Below are 22,400 nucleotides of genomic sequence, written 5' to 3' on the forward strand. Positions count from 1 at the left end.
CTTCTTACTCTTCTATACTTTAAAACCAATTAAGTTTGTTCAGGTCTCTAGCGCCTAAATGTGTGGGATAGGATATAGGGTTGGTGAGAGTGCCCTTTAATTTTCTAGTCTGGTGAGGTTCTCCTCTGACTCTTATCATCATAATTATTTATTAAATCAATGTGGTGCTTTTGTTATTAAATGGTTTTGCTTACTGATTGATATATGGTATTTTATTGTACTCTGTTGCATGTACTACGTTAATACGCTGCTCACTGCTTGGCGGGCATTTGCATTGAAAAGCAGCATATAAATAAACTGCATCATCATTTTTATGTTATTATTTTGCTAAATAGTGTGATAGGAGAGAGGCCACAAGTATTAAAACTATGGCATGCAGGAAGTGTGCGGGTAGTTAACCCCTTTTCTGCACTTCCAACAAATCTACCATCTCTTGTGCCAAATAGCAGGTTTTTGAGAGTAGTGGGCTTTGACATGGGGAAGGAGGGACCCACCCTTCACATTGTCTTGATTGCCTCTGTGGCTGCTATTTAATTAAAAAATACCTAAATATATGAAGAGCAGTCACACTAACATAGGTGTATTTCCTTGAAATATTATTGTGGGAAGCCCACAGAGCAAATCATTGCATTGCTTTGAATCCTTCAGTAGGTGCAAGGGACAGTAGAGTGGGCAGAGAATGTGAGGTAAGTTGATCGAGGCAGGGTGGAGTACGCCATTTTGTTACACTAGTTCAGTATGGTTTGCCCCCACGCCCCACTGGTCTGAACATGAGTACGATAGCCCAGCTAACAAGATTCTCTAGTTATACAAGTTCCTTATATAATGTTAACTCACTTGAGCATCTCTCAAGCAGGGAGATAACATAATACATTACCCTTCATCTCACAGCCTTTCATTTGTGATTTAAACTGGATGAATTATTTGTTGCAATGTTTTGCTATCTGCCCTTTTTCATTTCAAAATTATTTACATATAATTAAAGATGCATTACCCTAACCACTGTTACTGCTCAACCTCCATTTATTTCAATGGAGTTTGAAATTAATGGAGTTTGTACAGCAGCTGCGCTTGAATTATGTCCCGATTTTGTTAATGCATATTTGCCTGAGTACTTTATGTGAAATATATTTTGCAATGAATGTTCATTATGCTTTTCCATTTAGATAAATGAAACTGACTTTTCTGAATACTATTAAACAGTATGGAAAGGTTGGGAATACACAAAAGGATCTATAAATGCAAATGACATACCGTACTTTTCCGTCTATAAGACACCCCCATGTATAAGAAGCCCCCATTTTGGGGGACTCTAAGAGAATGGGGGGAGATGGCACAGAGTTGTTAAGCTCTTTTTGTGGAGGATAGCCCTGAGTTGTTGAGCTTTTTTTGCGGAGGGTTTTAGGGGGGTTGCTCTGCTCACCAGCACATCTCGCAAAATCCACCTCCTGTCTGTCCCCTCGCTGGCAGAAGCTGCCAATTGCATGCCTAATTGCCGCAGTGTCAGCAAATCAACACCACCCATTGACGCAGCAACCAATAACATGCACAATAGTGGCTAACAGCCACGGCAGCAATCAGTCAAACGTTCACCCTATGCACTACCCATGTATAAGATGCCCCCCATTTTGGGGGCATTATTTTTAAAGGGGGAAAAACTACTTTATACACGGAAAAGTACGGTATTTGTCGGCATATTTCATAATTTGCCCATTTTACTTTTTGTTCTAGCAGGTCACAAAACAAATCAGCTTGGGAAACTTCTGCTTCCTTTCTTTGTTATTTAGGAGGATTTATATCAGGGGTGAAAAATCTCTGGCCCTCCAGATTCTGACCATTGGGCTTTCTCATTGGGGCTGATGAGAACTGCTGCAGCAACCTCTGGAGAATCGCAGGTTCACCCATTTAAATGAAAATCAGCAAAAAAAACCTAGCAAATCCGGGCTGGTGAACTATATGAGCGACTATTTTAGATACAGAAGTAATTTGAAAGAGACCAATTTGAAGGGCTTGATTATTGTTTATCATGTGAAGTGTTGATGCCGCAGAAGATGTTTTGAGCAGCCACACTGAGCAGGCCTCTGATTCCATATTTCGACTGTACAAGCAAATAAGTATGTTGAGCTGCCTTTATCATAAAATGCTTCAAACCTGTTTGTTTGTTTGTTTGTTTGTTTAACAAATATACTATCCTTTACTCGCAGGTCTCAGGGCAGTTCATAGAATAAAACCAGAAAATACATAATCAAAATAAAAACAACAACAACCTAATAACTTCCCCCTCCCAAAAAAAGTCCACATGTTAAAAAAGGCATCATCACTGTAGGGATGTTGAACTGACATCATGTCAGCACATGTGTTTATTATTGTAGTTTTAAAGCCACAAAGTAATTTATAGGGCAAACCAGAGACAATATATTGTTATGAATGCAATTTTTACACACGCACACACACACACACACACACACACACACACAGTGACGGGCGGGGATCTATTAACAATGGTCTCTTCTGGTTTACTACCCTGTAGAGTTGCGATACTTTGAAGAGCAAAAAAAAAGGATGTTATGACGACTCTCATTTTAAATACCCCTTCTATATGTAGGCTATAGAAGCTGTGATACATTGCTGAGGGGGCAGGAGAAGAGAAGAGGAAAGCAAGTCTTCAGCCACCAGTTATGTCTATGTCTCATCCAGAAAGTATATCCAGAGACATTTTGGCAAATTTAAAAAATCCACCCAGACAGATATTTTACCCCAGAAAAAGAGGACATGTCCTGGAAAAAGAGGACACATGGCAACCCTACTACTCTGTCACTTTACAAGGTGGAAAAATATTAACTATTAATATCCAGGGACAGAATGCAAGGGCTAACAATGAAGGAGAAATCATTTTCTGAACAGAAATATATTTCTGTGGATTCTGTTATATAATGTATTTGGGGCAAATCTTCTTCGGATGCCTCGTATAATTCTCGCCTTTGCAAATGAATGACTTGGTGTTAAGCCTGAAGGCTATTTTCAGGAAATTCTTTTCCTTAAGCGTCATTTGTTGAACGTTAGTAGTGCTATCATTCCTTTAGCTTTCTGATTGACTGACAGGACGAAAGCTTTGCTTCTTGAATTTATTGTTGCCTTTTTTGTAGTGGAGATAATCTGTAGGCTCTTTTGCTTTTTAGATTCCAGTGAACATTTAAGTGGATAAAACAAAGTTGCTAATTTACAGAATTAGTCCCTCACCTCCCTCAACATATATCTCAATAGATTTCATTTGCTTATCTGCTTAAGGCATCATCTGCACTATATGTTTAAAGCAGTACCATACCACCGCTTGTTAGGGGTGCTGAGAATCATTAGAAGACCCCTATTCCCCTTGGAAAGCTGCAGTTCTCAATACAGTGGCACCTCGGGTTACATACACTTCAGGTTACATACGCTTCAGGTTACAGACTCCGCTAACCCAGAAATAGTACCTCAGGTTAAGTACTTTGCTTCAGGATGAGAACAGAACAGAAATCGTGCTCCGGCGGCAGTGGGAGGCCCCCTTAGCTAAAGTGGTGCTTCAGGTTAAGAACAGTTTCAGGTTAAGAACGGACCTCCGGAACGAATTAAGTACTTAACCCGAGGTACCACTGTAGTGGTTTTAACAACCAATCTCTCTCCCTTGGGAACTCTGAGAATTGTAGCTCTATGAGGGGAAGAAGGATCTCCTAACAACTCTCTGAACTACAGTAACTACAGTTCCCAGGATTATTTGGGGGAAGTCATGGTTTTTCAAAGTGGTATAGCAATGCTTTAAATGTGTAGTGTTGATGAGACCATAATAACCAGTGCAGTATATAAAATACATTTTTTCTTCTCTGAATCATTTATGCATAGTTATGCTTGATGATCCCAGTTATGCTTTTATAAAGTCAGTTTGGATCTCTTTGATTATAATATACTTTTAAAAATACACATGTTGGTCCAGATTCTTGAGTGCAGAAGTTTTGTATGCTACTTGGAAGGTAAACGGCGTTTCCGTGTGCGGCTCTGGCTCGCCAGAGCAGCGATGTCACGCTGGCCACGTGACCCGGAAGTGTCTCCGGATAGCGCTGGCCCCTGGCCTCTTAAGTGAGATGGGCGCACAACCCCAGAGTCTGTCAAGACTGGCCCGTACGGGCAGGGGTACCTTTACCTTTACCTTTTTGTTTCTCCCCAAAAGGCTCTAGTGTGGTTCTAATACCATAATTTGTATTTCCTTTGCCCCCTCATCTTCAGTCTTCTGGTGAAAATAATTCTAAATAAAGTACGAGCCTTTCATGTGAGTTAGTTTATACATTTGCAGAATGAGTTTGCAGAAGTAACAAGGAGTAATTGTAAAATTTACCATTAATTAAGCCACACTGGATTAACACGTCCAATTTAAGAAGCATGCTAACAAGCCGAAGAAAATGGCACTGTGGAAAAGATTTAGAAACATTTAGGGATCAAGACTATTTAGGCTGTGAGAAAAGGCAGTTAAATGACTACTTGATAACAATCCATTTTCAGATCCTTAAAGGTGACCATAAAGATGATAAAGAACAGTTGTTATCCACTGCTACAATCCACAGGGTTAGAGGCATAGTTTTTTGTGGCAACTTTGTTTCAGTTAGGTGGTTAATTGAAAGAATAAGTTTCCTAGATACTTTTGGAACCACCTAAAGGCCAAACTAGAAGCATCTCATGGCCAAACAGACAACGGTGCCCCTAAATGCAGGGTTTAAAAACATAAGTTGCCAGCGTAGAGCCCCCAATCCAGAACATGGGGCATAAAGTTTTAAATTATTTCTTCCAGGGAAGAAATAATTCAGATGGGAGTGAGTTTTACTGGTGGTTTTCATGGGTGGGTGGGAGAAGCTCCGTCTAAAGCAAATAGGAGTCTCTTTGAAGAGGAGATGAGGTTTGAGAAATCATCCTCTACTTTTTCAGCTGATGGTAGGACTAGAAAATTATTGGGATCCTTCCCAAACTTGATTCACTGCTTGTCTGAATAGCTCAGATTCTGTATTCCAGTCTGTGTTAAACACAGTTTAGCAAACTTTTTTGCATCCATGGAAGTATGATGAGTTGATTTAAATTATTCCACAAGTGCATGCTTTAAGTGCTGTGTTTACCAGGTTCTCCAATGCCTGATAATTAATCATGATGCTTGAGCATGGATTTGCTTAGGAGTGTTAGCAAGGTTATGAACATCCTTTGACATTACTTTGCTACTTGGAATGTTGATAATTTAGGGAACTACAAATTAAGTGCAATCTTCAAGGTATTTGCACCCACTTGGCATTTAATTTTTCTTTGCATGAGAGGGACCATATTTTCTTTCATTGCTCTGTGCTTAGATAGTTGATTAATCAAGCTATTGCTCATTCTGAACCCAGGTAGAATCTGTTTTCCCAACTATGGTAGCATCACTTTTGAATCATGTCAGGCTTAATTGTTTTAGTTTTGAGAAGAATGCTGCTGACTCTTATATCTGTTCAGTTGAGGCTAGGACCCGAACCAATAGGTTCAAGTTACAGGAAAGGAGATTCTGACTAAATATCAGGAAGAGCATTCTGACAGTAAGAGCTGTTTGACAGTGGAACAGACTCCTCTGAGTGGTGGTGGACTGTCCTTCCTTGGCGGTTTTTAAGCAGAGGTTGGATGGCCACCTGTCATGGAGGATTTAGTTGAGATTCCTGCATTGCAGGGGGTTGAACTAATGACCCCCGGGGCCCTTCCAACTCTATGATTCTATAGCTAGCCATACTAGTTAGTGAATGAAACATCAGCCTTAGATGCAGCCACAGAATGTAAAAAAGGAAGAGAACAAAAAGTAACATTTTTGGTTCAGTATAAAGAGGGCTTTAAAATTTTATCTGAACATTTATATCCTGTTTTTCTATAATAAAATCAATGTAAGCTGGTTTAGAATGAAAGTGCAATAAAATTGGGGGAGAAACCCAGAAGCAGCACACATAGTCATAAAAACCACATCAACAGCAGAAGAAACAGGGGTGCCACCCATACTGTTGTTTAATATGGATAGTAAGCTTTCTGTACCTTCATTAATTCTCCATTGTCCAGAGGGAGAATGTCATATGGACAATGGAGAATTAATGGAGATTTAGGAAGCTTACTACCCACATTAAACAACAGTATGAATGAACCTGAACTTTTTTAACCATATATTCCTATAGTTGCATATTTTTCTGAATTTCTTATAAAATTGATTTCAGATCACTTTTTGTTTGATTAAAATAATAATAAAAATAATCTGAAACATGCTTGTTAAAATTTGTTTCAAGGATTAAACATCAACTTTGATGTTAGGCCGGGTTTTTGTGTTTCTCTGTGTTATAGCAGTTGACTGCAGCGATGATAGGTTTTTATGCAACTGAAAGTGCTGTTGTATAACTCTTTATTCATTCATATGGGTTTGGAACATCTCTTTCCTTCTGTAAATGGAATAGCATTCACTTTTACAAAATGGCTTTTCTGCCTCCCGCTTTGCTTTGTAGCACATTGTGCTCCACAGAAATCTGCTGCTGGGGGTTAGGGAACTCTCAGGAAAGGATGTTATGGGGGTGGGGCTGTAGATAAGGGGGGGGGGTTGATACTCCTTTCCTTGTGTGAATGGAGGCGCAGCTTAGATCCAAACTATTGTCCTCTTGATGTGACTTTTGGCCAGTGATTATTTTTTGTTTATATTCAGAATTAACCTACTCCGACATGATGCAGCAAAGGAGAATGTTATATACGGTATGTGGGCAGAATTTTATCCCCTTAAAAAACATGGTTTATGGCCTAAGCTTGCCTTGATAATGCCCTTCTTCAAATTGATTATACCCTCTTTACATCCTTTATCAAACATTTTGTTAAAAAAATTTTCTTGGCTGCTGTCCATAGGCAATGAGGAGGCTACCATGAGCCTGGGTGTGGACAACACATTAAGCCAAACCTTTGCTGAGTTCAGCATGGCAGTAAAAAATGGTCAGGATGAGCAAAGTTGAAGTGAGCTCCTCTGCAGGAGCTGACCCATTCACACCATCTTGGTAAGGCATAGTTTGCCTTACCGGTGCTGTAATAAACTATAAACTAGTCTGAAAATGTTTGTGAATGGTTTTGTAAGTTATACTAAACCCTTTCCCCTTGCTGCATTGAATTCCAGAGGGCAGTATCCGCTAATTGAGATTTCATCTTGTTGCACTTTCATCTTCTTACTCTTTTATTCAAGAAATAAATAAGCATCTGGCTTTCTTTTTATATCTGCTGCAGTATCTAACTTCTAAATATACCTGTTCTTTTAAGTCTTTTCTAATTCGGTATTTATTTTCTGTCCCCTCATTTTCATCATTTCTTTTATTGAGAAGGAACTGCAGGCTAACATAATGGCATATTTCTCAACTTCATTTCTCTGACTGCAATGCCATACACCCAGATACTTGGTAGTAAGTTTCAGCAGAGCAGGACTGATTTCTAAATAGAGAAGTATAGGGTTCTGCTATCATTCTATTAAAGAGAAATAACAACTTATCCCCACTAACACAGTGTACAATTGTTCAGAACCTTTGATAACATCTAAGGTTGCTTTATGAGCAAACAGTTCCAATTGCTCCTTCCTCTCCTGCTCTGGTTCCCTCCTCTCATTTACAGAGTGGGGAAGAATAATGAAATGAGTGTTTCAACTAAATAAAAAGATGAAGCAAGTGCTAATAAAAATGTGTTGGATAGATTATTCACAACGAATAAGGCAATTAGTTCTACCGACAGTCCTCTTTAGATTGTGTCATCCACATGTTCTGCCTCTGATATAAGGAGTGAGCAAGACTAAGCAGGAGTTCTGCAATGCTTAAGAGGTATGATAAACAGTATGGGCGTTTCAGATTGAAACATTACGCTTTCTTCAAAGGATGTAGGCGTGTGGCTTTCTGTGTGGGAGAGGGAACATGGGGGTGAAAAGTAATTAAAGCAGCAGGTAGCAAAGGCAACAACTTTGGATGTATTAAAAACAGCATGCTTTCGTCTTTGCCAAGGGCAGCGGGAAGAGCCTTGAACAAGGATAGCCAGATGTGCCAAGATTCCAAATGCATAGTTTTAGGCAGCTGTTGAAGCGTGCATTTGTGATATCTGCCCTTAAAATTATCCCAGTTGTTTCTAATTAAAAGCAAATTCATATTTGTATCAGCAGAACCCCTCATGTCAACCATTGGCACTAGTGACTTGAAAACTGAAACCTAGGTGGCTTTAACTGACAAGCCGCAATATGTTCAGCTGTTTTAAGTCTGACTCCATAGCGACGGATTCACAGGTGAGCCAGTGATATATATATCTGCTCACCATTTAGACACTCTGGTCATTGCACCTCTGCAAACTAAGTACATTGGTGTAGAATGGTGTGAATCAGAGTTTCTGCAAGGCATACCCATATACCGTACATACCTGGATCTGCAAATAGCTGCTTGCACTGTAAATCCACCGTCCAGTATTTCTAGTGTTCTGAGGTGCAAAAAAAGAGCTCCAGATGCATATTGCAATATAACTTAAAATACTAAGAAGTGAAATTTGATTTCTACAAATGCAAAGAAAGTTCCTTGTTTCCCCCCAACATACCGTAGCTCTTCAGTGATTTGTTTGTTTTGCTTTTGCAAATCTTGACAGTTTGTAACTTGAAACATTTCATTTAAAACACTGGGAAAGAAAGAAAATACTCTAAAGGGCACATTACATGAAAATGTACATAACAAAACTTCAGCATTCCGGAGCCGCATAGCGGGGAAATTAACTGCAGTGGGGAATGGCAGCAGAATAATGTTAGACAATGCATCTGTTCCCCCACTCCACATTATGTGGAGATACATGGCCTACCACTTGTGTGCCAGCGCTGACCCATCTTGGGTGGAAACATTTGAGGGGCAAAGCCTGGTAGGGTGTCAATGGCTCATTAAGACAGATTGGTTCCAGCAACCTGAAAGGAGGAAGTAGTCTGATCGTTGTAAATAATTTTTTCTTGGGATATAAGGAAAAAAAACCTTTTCCATAATCATTTTTCATTACAATAAGAAGCTGCTGAAGTATTGTTACATGCAGTTGTATGTATCTGTAGCTTGTTCCCCAGAATTCTCACTGAAAATTATTCAGTCTCGGTTAAGCTATTACTCTCAGCATATTTTCATTAAGAAGGAATGAGATATTAATACATTCTACAGGTAGAAGCAATTGTCTTACCCTGTGCCTCCATGTCCAGGGCACTAGACTGGTTTAAAAGCATCTCTGGCATTGTATTAAGAGAACTATTTATTTTCCTTACTTCTTGTCTGCGAAACTGAGCTGTTTTTCTTCAAGCTTTCAAAAAAACAGGCAGAGATTAAGTATGTTGAGCGAGCAGAAGTAGTTGTGTTAATGAGCAAAGCTATAAGAGAACAGAAAATCAGGAATTATATTAGGCATCTTAGACTAAAACAGATGACATTTCCAGTTGTATTCACTAGTCATGTCTGAGACATCTGCCTTTATTTGAAAGGAGTGTTAAGTGGACTATAAAAACAAGAAATTTTAAGCTTTGATTTTGAATTGTCATTTTTATACGTCCTGTGACTATTTTGAATCAAAAATAGCCTAAAGCAGGGGTAGGCAACCTAAGGCCTGGGGGCCAGATCCAGCCCAATCACCTTCTCAATCCAGCCCGTGGACGGTCTAGGAATCAGCATGTTTTTACATGAGTAGAATGTGTCCTTTTATTTAAAATGCATCCCTGGGTTATTTGTGGGAATTTGTTCATTTCCCCCCAAAAAGTGGCCCACCACATGATCTGAGGGATGCTGGACCGGCCCACAGCTGAAAAAAGTTTGCTGACCCCTGGCCTAAAGGATGTAGGTTTGTACTACAAATTTCCATATGAAGCCAGTGTGTTCATCTTATTTATTTATGTATGTTACATATTTCACAAGATTTATATACCACTTGATTGTATTGCATTTAAGTTTATTACAAAAAAGAAATAAAATTATCATTTAAAACATTCAAAAATAGTTAAAATCCACAATAAGCTTAAAATCCAGATTAAAACACATGCCAACATTCTAAAAGTCTGGATGTCAAAAGGCCGGGAGTTCCAAAGTGTGGATGCTGCTACTCTCAAAATCAATTTCAATTTCTTACAAGCATAGAATGAGTATTATGTGGCATCTGTAACAGTGCCAGTTACACAGTTCAAAGCGGTCAAGTGGACATATATGAGGTGATCTTGCAAGCTCAATCAACTCTTTCACTGCTGTTGTTAGTCTTTGTTTTGATGGGCGTAGAAGGCTTAAATAAAACAATATATGTAATGTAAAAACTCATGCAAGTGCAGTGCTAAGGCATGAAAATGGCATGGTTCGCATTCCTAATTTCATTAACCAGCATGATAATTCTTGTGCAGCAACAAGAGGTTGTAAATGGATAAGACTGTAGTGACAGATGAAACAAAGTTAACTGTGGCATTTGAAGTGCTTTGTAGAGTCATCGCTGTGTGCATGGCCCTTGCTCTGTTCATTGGTCTTTTTCTCCCTACTGCATCCCCCAAGAGTTCTAAATCTCCTATAATTGCCATCCCTTCTGAAAATGCAAATACATGGACTGGCTATATACTGTGAATGATTGTCTATCTCCACATGAGTCTGTCTGTACTTGGCCATTTGGGCTCTGGTGGGCCATTTGGGCTCTGGTGGGCGTTTTCAGTGGTGGAGCCCTGGCTTTGGAACACACTCCCAGAAGATCACCTGGCACCCACAGTGATGTCTTTCTGTCACCAGGCAAAGACCTTTTATATTCCTGGCGATCTCTTTTGCTTGGGTTATATTTTATGTTGCTTTTATAGATTTGCTATTTTTAACATATTTTATGTATTATTTACTTCATATTGTTTTTAATATTTTATGATAAGATGCCCTGATACTTGAAGAGAGCAGAATAAATCTTTAATAATAAATGACAAATAAATAAATACTGAGTGCAGATCTCTCTGCCCCATCATAAAAAGAGCACCTTGTTTCTGACGAAAGGCTAATGTGTTTGGTTGAGGCTGTTTAGGGGGGAAAAAGACAGTGTGAATAAAGTTGATTGGGAGCAGATTTCTCCCTCTGCCAAAAGACTAAAACTCAGGGCCATCTAATAAAATTGATTGTTTAAGTCCTTGCACTCTGTGCTTCCAGAAAACAAAACTTTTATAGGCATCTCAGTTAGAAATGCTGCAATGAGGAGGCATAATTTCCTAGTGCCTTGCTGCTGCTATGGGGAATTAATAGTAGTGCATCTTTTTTCTTCCAATTTCTGGTGCATCTTTTTTCTTCCAATTTCTGGTGCATTTTCAAAGTATGTCTCTTTCTGGTTTTAGAGTGTGTCCATAACCTTGGGTCACGGAACGGGTATTTTAAGTAAGTCCAAGCTGAAGTTTCCCTCCTTGTATAAACAAAATTGAAGAAATTAAGCTTGAACCCCTTCACCTCCCAAGACTAGGATGAGAACTTCTAGTTTGACAAGTAATTTACCATTGGCTTTCTGCCACAACAATGCAAATGTACAGAGAGAAGCACAGTGGATAGTAGAAAGAAATGTTATCCTACCCTGTTTCTTGGCAATTCCTTCACTTCTAATGGATATGATGAATGGTATTCTCTCTCTCTCTCTCTCTCATACAAGCCAGAAACAGTAAACATACCAGCTTTAATGTTGAGCAAAGACGAGATTATTCAGGAACATCTAATGTTCTTATCAGAGTGGCGCAGACACTGCTTGCATCAGTCACGGTTCTGGCCTCTGCATCATAGTCAGCTACAGAGCTCTTCCAATTTAATAGTCACTACCAGGCAGCTAGTACAAACACTGCCCTGATAAAGCAGAAGTTCTTGTCACTGTACATAATTCAACCTTGCAGAAAGAATCAGGATTTATAAAATATATTACCTGAGGGAAGCCTTTTTAAAGAGGGCGAGAATGAGGATAGACACAGGTAGCAGACGTAGGCAGTGTCTTTGTCCACCTTGCAGTTTTGTTTGCATATTATCATGTGCATATTGGGAGAGGAATCGTTCTTAACAAGAAGATGCTGTGTGGTTTGTCCATATGATGCAATAATTTCCACTACAGAGTGGCTGGCTGTAATCCTTGGAAATGTCACACAGAGTACATTAAGAAGCTCTGCAGGAGACTGAAAATGGTGGCACTCCTGGGTTTACTAAAGCAGCTTGCCCAAGTGAGGCAGCTGGTACACAAATTAATAGGTTTCCCCTGACATAATCTTTTTAGACCCAGTTCTCATGTTACTTAAGCATATGTAGGTTTCGATCTCGGGAGGGACGGGTGTACGGCTTGGTTGTATTGTGTATAAAGAATGGCTGCGTGCACAGTATACCTTCAAAGCACATTTCCCACCTCAAAGAATTCTGAGGGCTGTAGTTTACCCCTCATAGAGTTACAATTCCCAGCAACCTTTAACAAATTACAGTGCTCATAATTCTTAGAGAGGGGAAATGTGTTTCAAATTTGCCTTAAAAGTATAGTGTATACACAAAGCACCTGTTAGTCGTGATACAGATTTGGATGCCTGTATCATTGTGATTTTTACCTTACTTAAAATAAGATTTATTATAAGTCAACACAAGTTCTGCTTAGGTAAAGCTAACCTAACAATCAGCCTTTATAGGCCTGAACAATTTGGAAAGCAATAAAGAAATTTAATGATATTGATGATACGTTATTTAGATCTTTTCCAATCCGATTCAGGCCTAGCTTGGGACCGAAGCAGCCTTACTTTGGTGGAAGACCTCTGCCATGAGCCAGACAAAAAGACTGCATCCCTGTTGGCTTTTCTGGCCTTTGATACCATTGGCTGTGACATCCTCCTTGGATTTATGACTGGTTTAGGGTTAGGAAGTACTGTGCTTTGACTGGGTGTTTCCAGAAGGTAGGTGTGGGGCCACTGCCTTATGAGGACCCACAGGATTCTATTCTTTACATCATGCTATTCCGTATATATATATGAAACTGCTAGCAGGTCATCGGAGGTTTTTGGTGATGTGTCAGCTGGGGATGGAGAAGGAATTTGTTTGTTCCACTTTTTGCAGGTGACCAGCTTGATCTGACTTTCCCAAATTTGTTTGTGGATTGGAACACAACTCCCAGTCAGAATACTCACTTCTCCAGATTTTGGATGTTTCAGGGAGCAAAAATTATGCACGGCAACCTGTCATTCATTCATCAGTCATATTATACTAGCTGTTGATAAAAGTAGATAAAGGTTCAGTATACAAGTTTCATCACAGAAATTACATTATAGGGGAAACATACTAAAAGATAACCGTGTGTGAACAAGTGAAGGAGATCTAGAACAATAACATCTCAATTTAAACTGAACCAAACAGATTTCTTATCTGCTTAGGAGTCCCCTACATTAACTGCCCTGATCTTTTCCATTTCTTCCACTTGAGATTTCCTTGCTGCTAAGGCATGCAGCACTGACAATTATTGACAAATCTTCTAATAAGCAGATGATTTATTAATCAAAATAGGTTATTTAAGCTAGGTTATTTCTCAAGTATTTCCCCTTGACCAATCATATGAGGGATATTTTAGTACATAGTGAATTACATTTTCTGTTTGATTCAAATTACAAATACAAATCTTTTTTTAAAAAAATAATATTTATTAAAGTTTTAAAAAATTACAGAAAGAAAAAGTAAAAATACCACATTAAACAAAAACAAAACAACACAACACAATATATAAAAAAGGGGAAAAAAACAAAGAAATAAGACCTATTAAACAAAAACAAAAACGCAGAAAAAAAAATACATCAGATCTCCTAATTACTAATCTTTCATTAGCTTATTTCCTTGACCTCCTCACACCTCCCTTTTTTGTATTCTAGGTCAATTATCCATTTCAGCAAATCCTTTCCCTCTTTTAAAATTTTTGTCCTGTAAATTGTCTTAATATAATGTGACTTTACTTTTCCTCCTTTCACCAATTAACAGTCAGTTATTCCCAAATCCTTTATATCATTCCTGCTAAAATCATATACAGTGGTACCTCGCCAGACGAATGCCTCGTAAGACGAAAAACGCGCAAGACGAAAGGGTTTTTTGTTTTTTGAGTTGCTTCGCAAGACGATTTTCCCTATGGGCTTGCTTCGCAAGACGTTTTCGTCTTGCGAGTTTGTTTCCTTTTTCTTACAACCGTTAATACCCAAGGAATCCGCGCTCCGCAAGACGAAAAAATCGCAAGACGAAACAACTCGCAGAACGAATTAATTTCGTCTTGCGAGGCACCACTGTAATATTATTCCAACAAATTACAAATACAAATCCATTGGGAGATAGGAACTTGTTTGTATGCTTGGGCAACTTTGAGAGATTTCTAATTCAGTCGTATGTGAACAGATTTTTGTTGTTATCAGGGCCTCTCTGTGTGATCTGACCAAAGTTCAGTTAATAGCCAAAAGAAAAACTTACATTTTAATGCAACCTATAGAGAAAGAACTCTTCCCTGCTCTCTATTTTTTATTATTTTTGTGAGGTTCTTTTGCACAGTTTGCACAAAATGATTTTTTTAGCAGGATGCTGGGTAACACAGTTTGCCTGTGCATCCCATGCATCCATAGATTTACTGTACAAATTTCATGCAGAAATACAGTTAATGTTGTTATCCAGTAGTATAGATAATCTTGTTTAAAATCTCTGGCATATATTTTTGTTTCAGTACTTCCTCAGAAGCTGTTGTTTGGATGGCAGCCAAGATTGACTCTTCCCAAGATACTACTGAGTACATAACAACATAACAATGCAATATTAAAAATAGACAATAGACAATGTTATGAACTTTACCTGTAGTCTTCCAACAAAATTTCAAAGCTGAAAACAATTCTCTAAGGGAATAATTATCCCAGAATTTATAACTGGAAGAACTCTATATGGTAAACAAGCATGAGGAAGAGATAATCTGTAAACTGGAAGCTTCAGCCCTAGACATGTTTTGCTGGCCCAGGCCCAGTACAGATATGGGTCGGACGGGGCAGTTATGATATTAGTTGCAACAAAACACAAGACAACAGTATTGGGATTTTACAGGCCACAACTTTATTGAAGTTTTGGCATCAGCATTGAGTGTGTATCCTAACATCGACCAGCCCAATTGCTGACAGATGCTTGACAAGGTTAAGGGTCACCCTATCATGTACATCAAATCAGGGTGGCCCCACCCTTAAGACCACCATTTTGGGGAGCTATGGCCCATCAGTCCCTTTTTGGACATCAGGACAAAGCACTGCCCCCAGGATCCCTTTAAAGGGATACCGTGATCCCAACGTTGAACTGAGGCTAGGTTTTCCCTCTGATTTGCCCCCAAGCCACAACCTTTAGCTTGCCCGTGAAAATTGAGAGGTGTTTTACAATGTGTGCTTTTCATGTTAATAATAATCTGTATGGGGGGATGGCTATTGTTTTGTTTGTTATTACGTTGTGTATTTTTGCGTTTTTATACTGTAAACTGTTCTGTGATTCTTAGTTGAGGGGCAATATTTAATTTTAATTTTAACAAAATCAGTTAATGGTTGGCCTCTAGCTCTCAGTAGCCTGATATTAGCTATGTTAATGTATACAGCTTTATGTGGGGAAGTACAGCAAGGTGAAAACAATAGTGCGCCCATGACGAGGCAATGAGTTCAAATTCTAAGATGCATTCAGTTTTCAGGAAGGAGCTGCAAAGCAGTCTCTGTCAGTACAGTACATTGCACTGCAGTAGGCCGGAAGTCTTTTTGCCTGTGCGCTTAGAAGTAGCAGCATTGTTTGTAAAAGGAGGCCCTGAAGAGACTTGTGTTGCGGCCTTCAGCTTGGGGGGGATGTGTAAATATGTGGACCCACACAGGCTAACACTGTTTTGTGTGAATATCTTGATGCCGACATGCGCTAAGGTTATAAAATGTAAGTCTGTTTACTCAGAGCGGTTTGCTCTTTCTAGTATAATATCTATTGTGTAAAGCATCAGTATTGTACCCTCCAGCTAAACTCCCTCCCCCCCCTCCTGTACAAAAATCCAATGTCTTTATGTGTTTGCTTCTGCTTCAGGCATAAGGTACCAGTGAATGAAAACAATTTTGAGCACCAGTGATCCTTGTTGCCTTCAGGCCACCCTCCTCCCTCTCAAGTTGCTATTTTAATTCTGAGAAAGACAAAGAGTGACTAGCCAGGGCCCTGAGGCTTCTTGTTTATTCACGTGCCTGTCCCATGGCCCTTTTCAGCACAGCACCAAAAAGCACCCTAAATGCTGTTGCCTTGATTGAGAGGGCTGATGTTGAAGGTGTGCTGTGTTGGCTGCATTTTTTTTAAGACAGCAAAGGGAAAGAAGCCTAGAACTGCAGAGAAAACATCTGCACTCACTGTGGGCAGACTTTCCTGCATTTCTTGCTCGCAAAGCAGGGAAGAAAGACCTGTACGCATGCACGTGCTCAGACCTTTTGGTCTTTTCCAGGAGCCAAAGGACAAAGAACATCTAAATGGGATCTAGTGAGGCATCAAATCACACAAGAAGTATTTCTTAATGAACTGGAAGGGTTGTCCTTTTGCCTTGGGCTGGGTTGCTGGAGGAACGTTTTGCCGGTTATAATTGACAGCTCAGTGTCTTGATTGGATGACCTGCTCTCAGATAACAGAGGTGTTGTGCTGTCTAGTTTCTGAATGTGTGTGTGTGTGTGCAGGTGGGGGGGCATTCTTTATTAGCTCTGTTTTCTGGAAGTTCCCCCTGTAAAAGTTCAGCCCCTATAAAATTGATTTCTGTTGGTTGGTGATTATAGGATGGGGAAGCTGTAGCAGGAAGCCAGGCCTTTAAAATCACTGGGACTAGGATGGGTTTAATTCTGCTTTCAGAGTTATGGAACCCTCTTACATACAACTGTATATCATGGTTAGTAGCAGTGCTTTTTTCCTGGGGATACGCAGGGGTACGTCTACCCCTAAACATTTTGGCCTCATTAAGGGGCAGTATTTCAATATGAGTAGGAAACTGAGAGTACCCCTAAACTTTTTTTAAAAAAAAAGAAAAAAAACACTGCTTAGTAGGTATGATTTTCTGTGGATACTTTTTTTTTTGTAAATAGTGACTTAATTTATTGGACAATTCCTGCATTTTTCATAAGTCACACAGTTTCTCATCTTTGGACTACGAATGGGGTTGCACAGAAACCTAAAGCCTTGATTATGTTTTAAAGACTGGTTTAGGTTGCAGTCTTAATGCATACTGACCTGGCAGTAAGTCCTGTTGAACTCAATGATCCTTCCAAGTAAACATTTATAGGAGTGAGTTGCCAGTCATGCAAAAGATGTCTGTATTGTGTTCATTGCAGTTGTGCCATTTTAAGATACTAAATCAATAGAATGAAGAATGAATGAAGTTAATAGGCTTGCAGGGGGTGGGTTGAGGCGCCAGTATTTTTTTTCTTCTGGAAGCCTTATCAAGGTAAACAACACATCACAGACAGTTGCATTTAATACAGCCTTGTTAGTCAGTTTGTGATCAGTAAAGTTTGACTGGAGATGCAGCAGGTGAATAGGGGTACTTACCCCTTTCCTCCCCAGTTTTTCTGCACCAAATTCTCCAATCCAACTCTAGCTTTTTTCAAATGTAGACAAACTGGGCAGTTGTCAGGTACAGTTGGGTGGGGTGTTGCTTGCAGAGATGACAACACTTTGAGCTGGAACATCTAGTTCAATCTCACCTAGTGCTGTTGTCTTAGTGCAGCCTTTTCAGCTCTCCTGCTAAGTAAAGCAATTACTAACTGCTGCGTCAGCGGCACTGGAAGCATCTTTGATAAGTGTGATATTTCACAGATTGGTATATAGCTACCAGTTGCTTTGCAGATGCTTTTTGACACACAGATGTGGTTGGTTGAGTACTGAAAATCACAGGAATTTAGCTTTCTCCTTTTGCATATATCAAGGCAGAGGCTGTTTTGATTGATTATGAAGCATTTCCTCCAGTTTTTCTTCTCTCTCTCTCTCTCCCTTCCTGAGGCAGCCTATTTTTATTGTTGTGATTTTTGTACCAGTGTAAAAGGAACACAAGAAGCAACCGTGAACACAAGAAGCAATTGTCCCAGAAAGCAGGCAAAATTAATACATTCTACACACATAATTCACTGGCACATACAAAGCTGTTTTTCACTGAGACATTGGTTCGTATTGCATAACGTTGTCTGTTTTTACAGACAACATTTCAGGGTCTCAGGCAGTGGTGTTTTTGAGCATTCCTATCTGATATTTTAACTGAAGATTGAACTCAGGACCATTCTGCATACAAAGCATTGCTCTCCTACTGGGCAGCAGCCTTTTCACTACTGATGAACCATTTCATTAATGCAGTACTGCATTTTTGTAATAGTTGATTTTGAAAAATTATATAGGAAGTGAAGGATATCTGTAATTGTAAGCTATTTTGTGTATCTCTTCATCCATTTTCAAACTAGTGTTGTTGAATAAGTGTTTCTGGCAGGTGGATGAAAATGGCAGTCTTTTTTGTTCCTGACTCTGCTACTGCCTTATTGGTTTGTTTGTTTTCTCAGTGGTGAGAAAGGTTTTACCTCACCTCATTTTTGAAAAGTCTGCTTACAGCCTTTCAAAGCTATGAAATGTTGAAACTAAAATGGCTGTGCATTCTGCTCTGATTCACATAGCATTAGGTCTGTGGGTAAAGAACCAGAAGGGCAAGTTTCCCAAGGTTAAATGAAAAAGTAGATTCCGTTTCTTTCGGAGTGATCAGTTGCAAAGATTGTCACGCTTGCACCCCTTGAAGTCTTAGTATCAGCAGTAGCATTTCAACAGTTCTAGAACTGCCAGGGCCCAAATCTGTGACTCCTCCAGCTCTTTAGCCCCAGAAGATGAACTGGTACTTAATCATGGGCTGAGGATCCTCAGTTTGGAAACAGTTTGGGACCAGGGGGGCTGGCAAGCAGTAAGAGTTCAGGGAGATTGGGAGGACAGGATTAAAATGGTGGAATTTAATACATGCTTTGGGCTTCTTGAGTTAAAAGAGCAACTATATGCATTGCTGCTGCTCTAACTGTCTCAGCCTTGCTCTGAAATTCTCAGCTATTATTTTTCTCTATTGTAAACCTTTCTTGACTGTGCTGCTTTTTAGGACTGCAATTGCTTGCCTAAGAAAATCTCCAGTTTATGAACTGTGATTATCCAACAGTGTGTAATATATTAATATTTGTACAGTCACATGGTGTCCTGGGGATTCAAAGAATCAAAAGATTTGCAGCTCCCATAAGGCCTCTTTAATTAACTTGATTCAGATATTATTGTGTCACTGGGTATCTCTCTCATGGGGAGAATGTTTCATTTGTTAGTACTTAGCCAAGGCATGTCACAGTTTTCATTTTGTATCTAGGGGTTTCATATGTATTGAATGAAAATGTGTCTTGCTTTCAGTCAACCATATATGTCTGGTGAGGAAGGCTGAACCTTTCCATCTTGCCTCTGAGATGCTGCTGTGTTTGCTTTCCAGAGCTTTGAAAGGTTGTAGAATGTAGTAAAGCTTAATCTTTTCAGTCAATGACCAACCTGGCAGCAGTGTGCAAGTCATGCTGTCTGGGTATACATAGTACTACATGATTTTCAGATGCCACTGCCAGGGTTGGCCATTCATTGAACAAGTTTTCCCAGATAAGCCAGTGCATTGGAGAATACTGAGCTGAACAGTGCCACTAAACTAAGTCTCACTCATACTTGTAGGTGGCCTCCTTGGCAGCACACAGGGCTGCTGTGCTCCCGCTTAGGCTGTGTTCATGCTTGAACTCAGAGGCGGAGGAAGGGGTGTGTGGTAGGGGTGGTCTGCCCCGGGTGTCAACAATAAGGGGGGTGACAAAATGCCAGGCAACACTCACCGCAGGGTCTGCAGTGCGTGCAGACCCTCTCCTGGGAGAGATGCAGTGGCTTGGGCATACGCAGGCTCCTTCCTGCCCAAGCAGTTCGCCCACTGCCTCCCCACCAGCTGTAGGGTGGCTGAGTGGGAGGAGACAGGCAGGCTCTGGAGGCTCCGCGGCGAGCCTCGTCCCTATGGACGGTGCACCCCAGGTGGCTGAGCGGCTTCCTCCCCCACTGCTTGAACTGATAACACCAGATGGAGGCCAGCTATGTTGCCACTGCCATTTGCCTAATCATACCAGCTTTAAAATGTTCACACAAACAGTGTGGCATGGCTGTGAAGATGTTGGGGGACTTACATGCTCCTCAGTCCCACATTCTCCTCGGATGCTTAGGCCGAGGCCTTCATCATACATGAACTAGGTCATAGAGACAAATTTATGCTGGATGTATTAGAGACAGAGATTTCACTGGAGGCCTTCAAAGAAAAGAAATAGTTGACAGATGGACCCCTGATGTTTATTGAGTAGCAAAATATCTTTCTGGAGAAAGAGTTTTTAGACATGTACTGAGTCTGTTTTGTTCATTGGGTAGAAAAGCAACATTCAACAAGGGACAAAGGTTCTGTGTTCTCATGTTGCCAGTCTAGCTGTCTGATGACTGAGTTGTGCATGTATCCTTATGGGCTTTTCTTTGTTTTTGTCTTCTAGGTGCAAGAATGGTTATGTTTAAATTGCCAGATGCAGAGAGCTTTGGGGATGGACATGACCACTGCGCCCCGTTCCAAAAGCCAGCAGCAGCTACATTCCCCGGCACTTTCCCCTTCCCATTCCCCAGCCAAACAGCCACTGCCGCATGTGGCACCAGGACCAGAGAAACAACCAGGAACTATGCAGCCAGGCCCCAGGCCAAGTGCTGGTGTCATGCAGCCTGAGACCCCCAAACCACCCCCCGCTTCAGCCCAGAGGGAACCACCCAGCCAAGCCCAGCCAAAACCTGCTGCTCCTCAGGAAGTGGTGAGGTCTTCCCCTCAGCATCAGCAAGCAAAGCCTTCGTCCACTGATCAGAGAAAGACTGTGGGAGACTCTCCAGCTAAGACTTCGGCCCCTGCCCCCAGTGCTGGGGCGCAAGAGCAGCCCCAAGAGGGCATCACTGGTAAACTCTTTGGATTTGGGGCTTCCCTCTTGACCCAGGCAAGCACACTCATGTCTGTCCAGCCAGAGGCCACCCCACCAAGTCAGCAGTCCCCTGGCAAAGTGCCTCCGAAAATTGTCTTCAGCGATGCCAGCAAAGAAGCTGGTCCTAAAGCCCCAGGCACCACACCTGGAATGCAGGGTAAGGCTGGAACTGTCCCGGCTGCAAAGCAAGCAAAAGCAGAACAAGTAATTAAGCCAAAGGAAGTGCCGAAAGCAAGGGTCTTGTGCCCCCTCTGTAAAGCAGAGATCAACGTGGGCTCCGGTGAACCCTCCAACTATAATACCTGTACATCCTGTAAGCAGCAGGTCTGCAACATGTGTGGATTCAACCCAACACCTCATCTGGTGGAGGTAAGGCTTCTAATCTAATTTTTAACACAGTGTTGAAAAGCAGTGCATTTCCTGTGGCTGGTTTCAATATAGATAAGGATATGGTTGATAAGGATATGAATGGCAGAGCATGTTTTGGTTGGTTTGATGGGGGAAACTAGCAACTATTCTCATAGGAAAACAAATGCATAAAGGAATCTTATGTAGTTTCCCTCTTGCTCCTTCAAAATTTGGTTTTGGAAGAGACTGGGGGGAACAAAGTGATCATGTTTTCTTGGCCTGTGAGAGGATGAGGGTCCCTGGGAAAGTAGCACTGTGACAGCAACGGGCAAGTAATTTTTTATTTTGTTTTGTTTCTGGACACAAAAGCATCAAGCCTGGTTAAGAAGGAGCTGCTCTGGATTTGGTTGCATTTGGTTTGGATACCAAGCTGAAATGACAGAATGCTTTGCAACTTGCTGGGATAGATCCTGATGATAGTTATTTGATTGACAAAAGAGTTGATGGAGTAACGGCCTTGCCTAGTGAGTACATGAAGGCTGGAGTTGACTTGATGGACTTTGTCCTTGTGGGTAAGGGCAGAAGAATGTAGGTAGGGAAAGGTCTTAAGGTTCCCAAGCCTTGTATCACCACACAGATATCTCTTTCCTGTTCTGCAATATGGAAATGGTTACAAATGCATATTCTGGTCTTGGGTTTCTGAAATTTAAAGGAAATATGATAGTAGATGAGTCATCCATCATTTTATTAAAAAAAAGTCTTTGATTTGCACCTGGAAGATGTCATGCTGCTTTCATAGGTAATCAGTTTCAGCATGAACTGTAAATGGTGAATTTCCTAGGAAGATGGTGTGGTCATACCCTTTACATCTAATTGGAAATGTATGTGAAGTCCTCCAGTTCTGCTAGAATCTAATGGATCATTGCAAAAATCACCATGGAGCAATGTTGGCCCTTTCATGAGTCCAGACCAG

General features: G+C 40.6%; 1 protein-coding gene across 4 annotated transcripts in view; it reads left to right on the plus strand.

The window, feature by feature from the left end:
* Window positions 1–22,400, plus strand: part of BSN (bassoon presynaptic cytomatrix protein) — a 209,604-nt gene that overhangs the window by 28,115 nt on the left and 159,089 nt on the right. For all 4 annotated transcript variants that reach the window (XM_079964382.1, XM_079964381.1, XM_079964384.1 and 1 more), the window contains exon 3: window positions 20,612–21,448. In XM_079964382.1, coding sequence (XP_079820508.1) covers window positions 20,612–21,448 — 837 coding nt within the window. The remainder of the gene's footprint in view (window positions 1–20,611; window positions 21,449–22,400) is intronic.

Source organism: Podarcis cretensis, assembly GCF_951804945.1.
Source record: "Podarcis cretensis genome assembly, chromosome: 2".
Classification (NCBI taxonomy): Eukaryota; Metazoa; Chordata; class Lepidosauria; order Squamata; family Lacertidae; genus Podarcis; species Podarcis cretensis.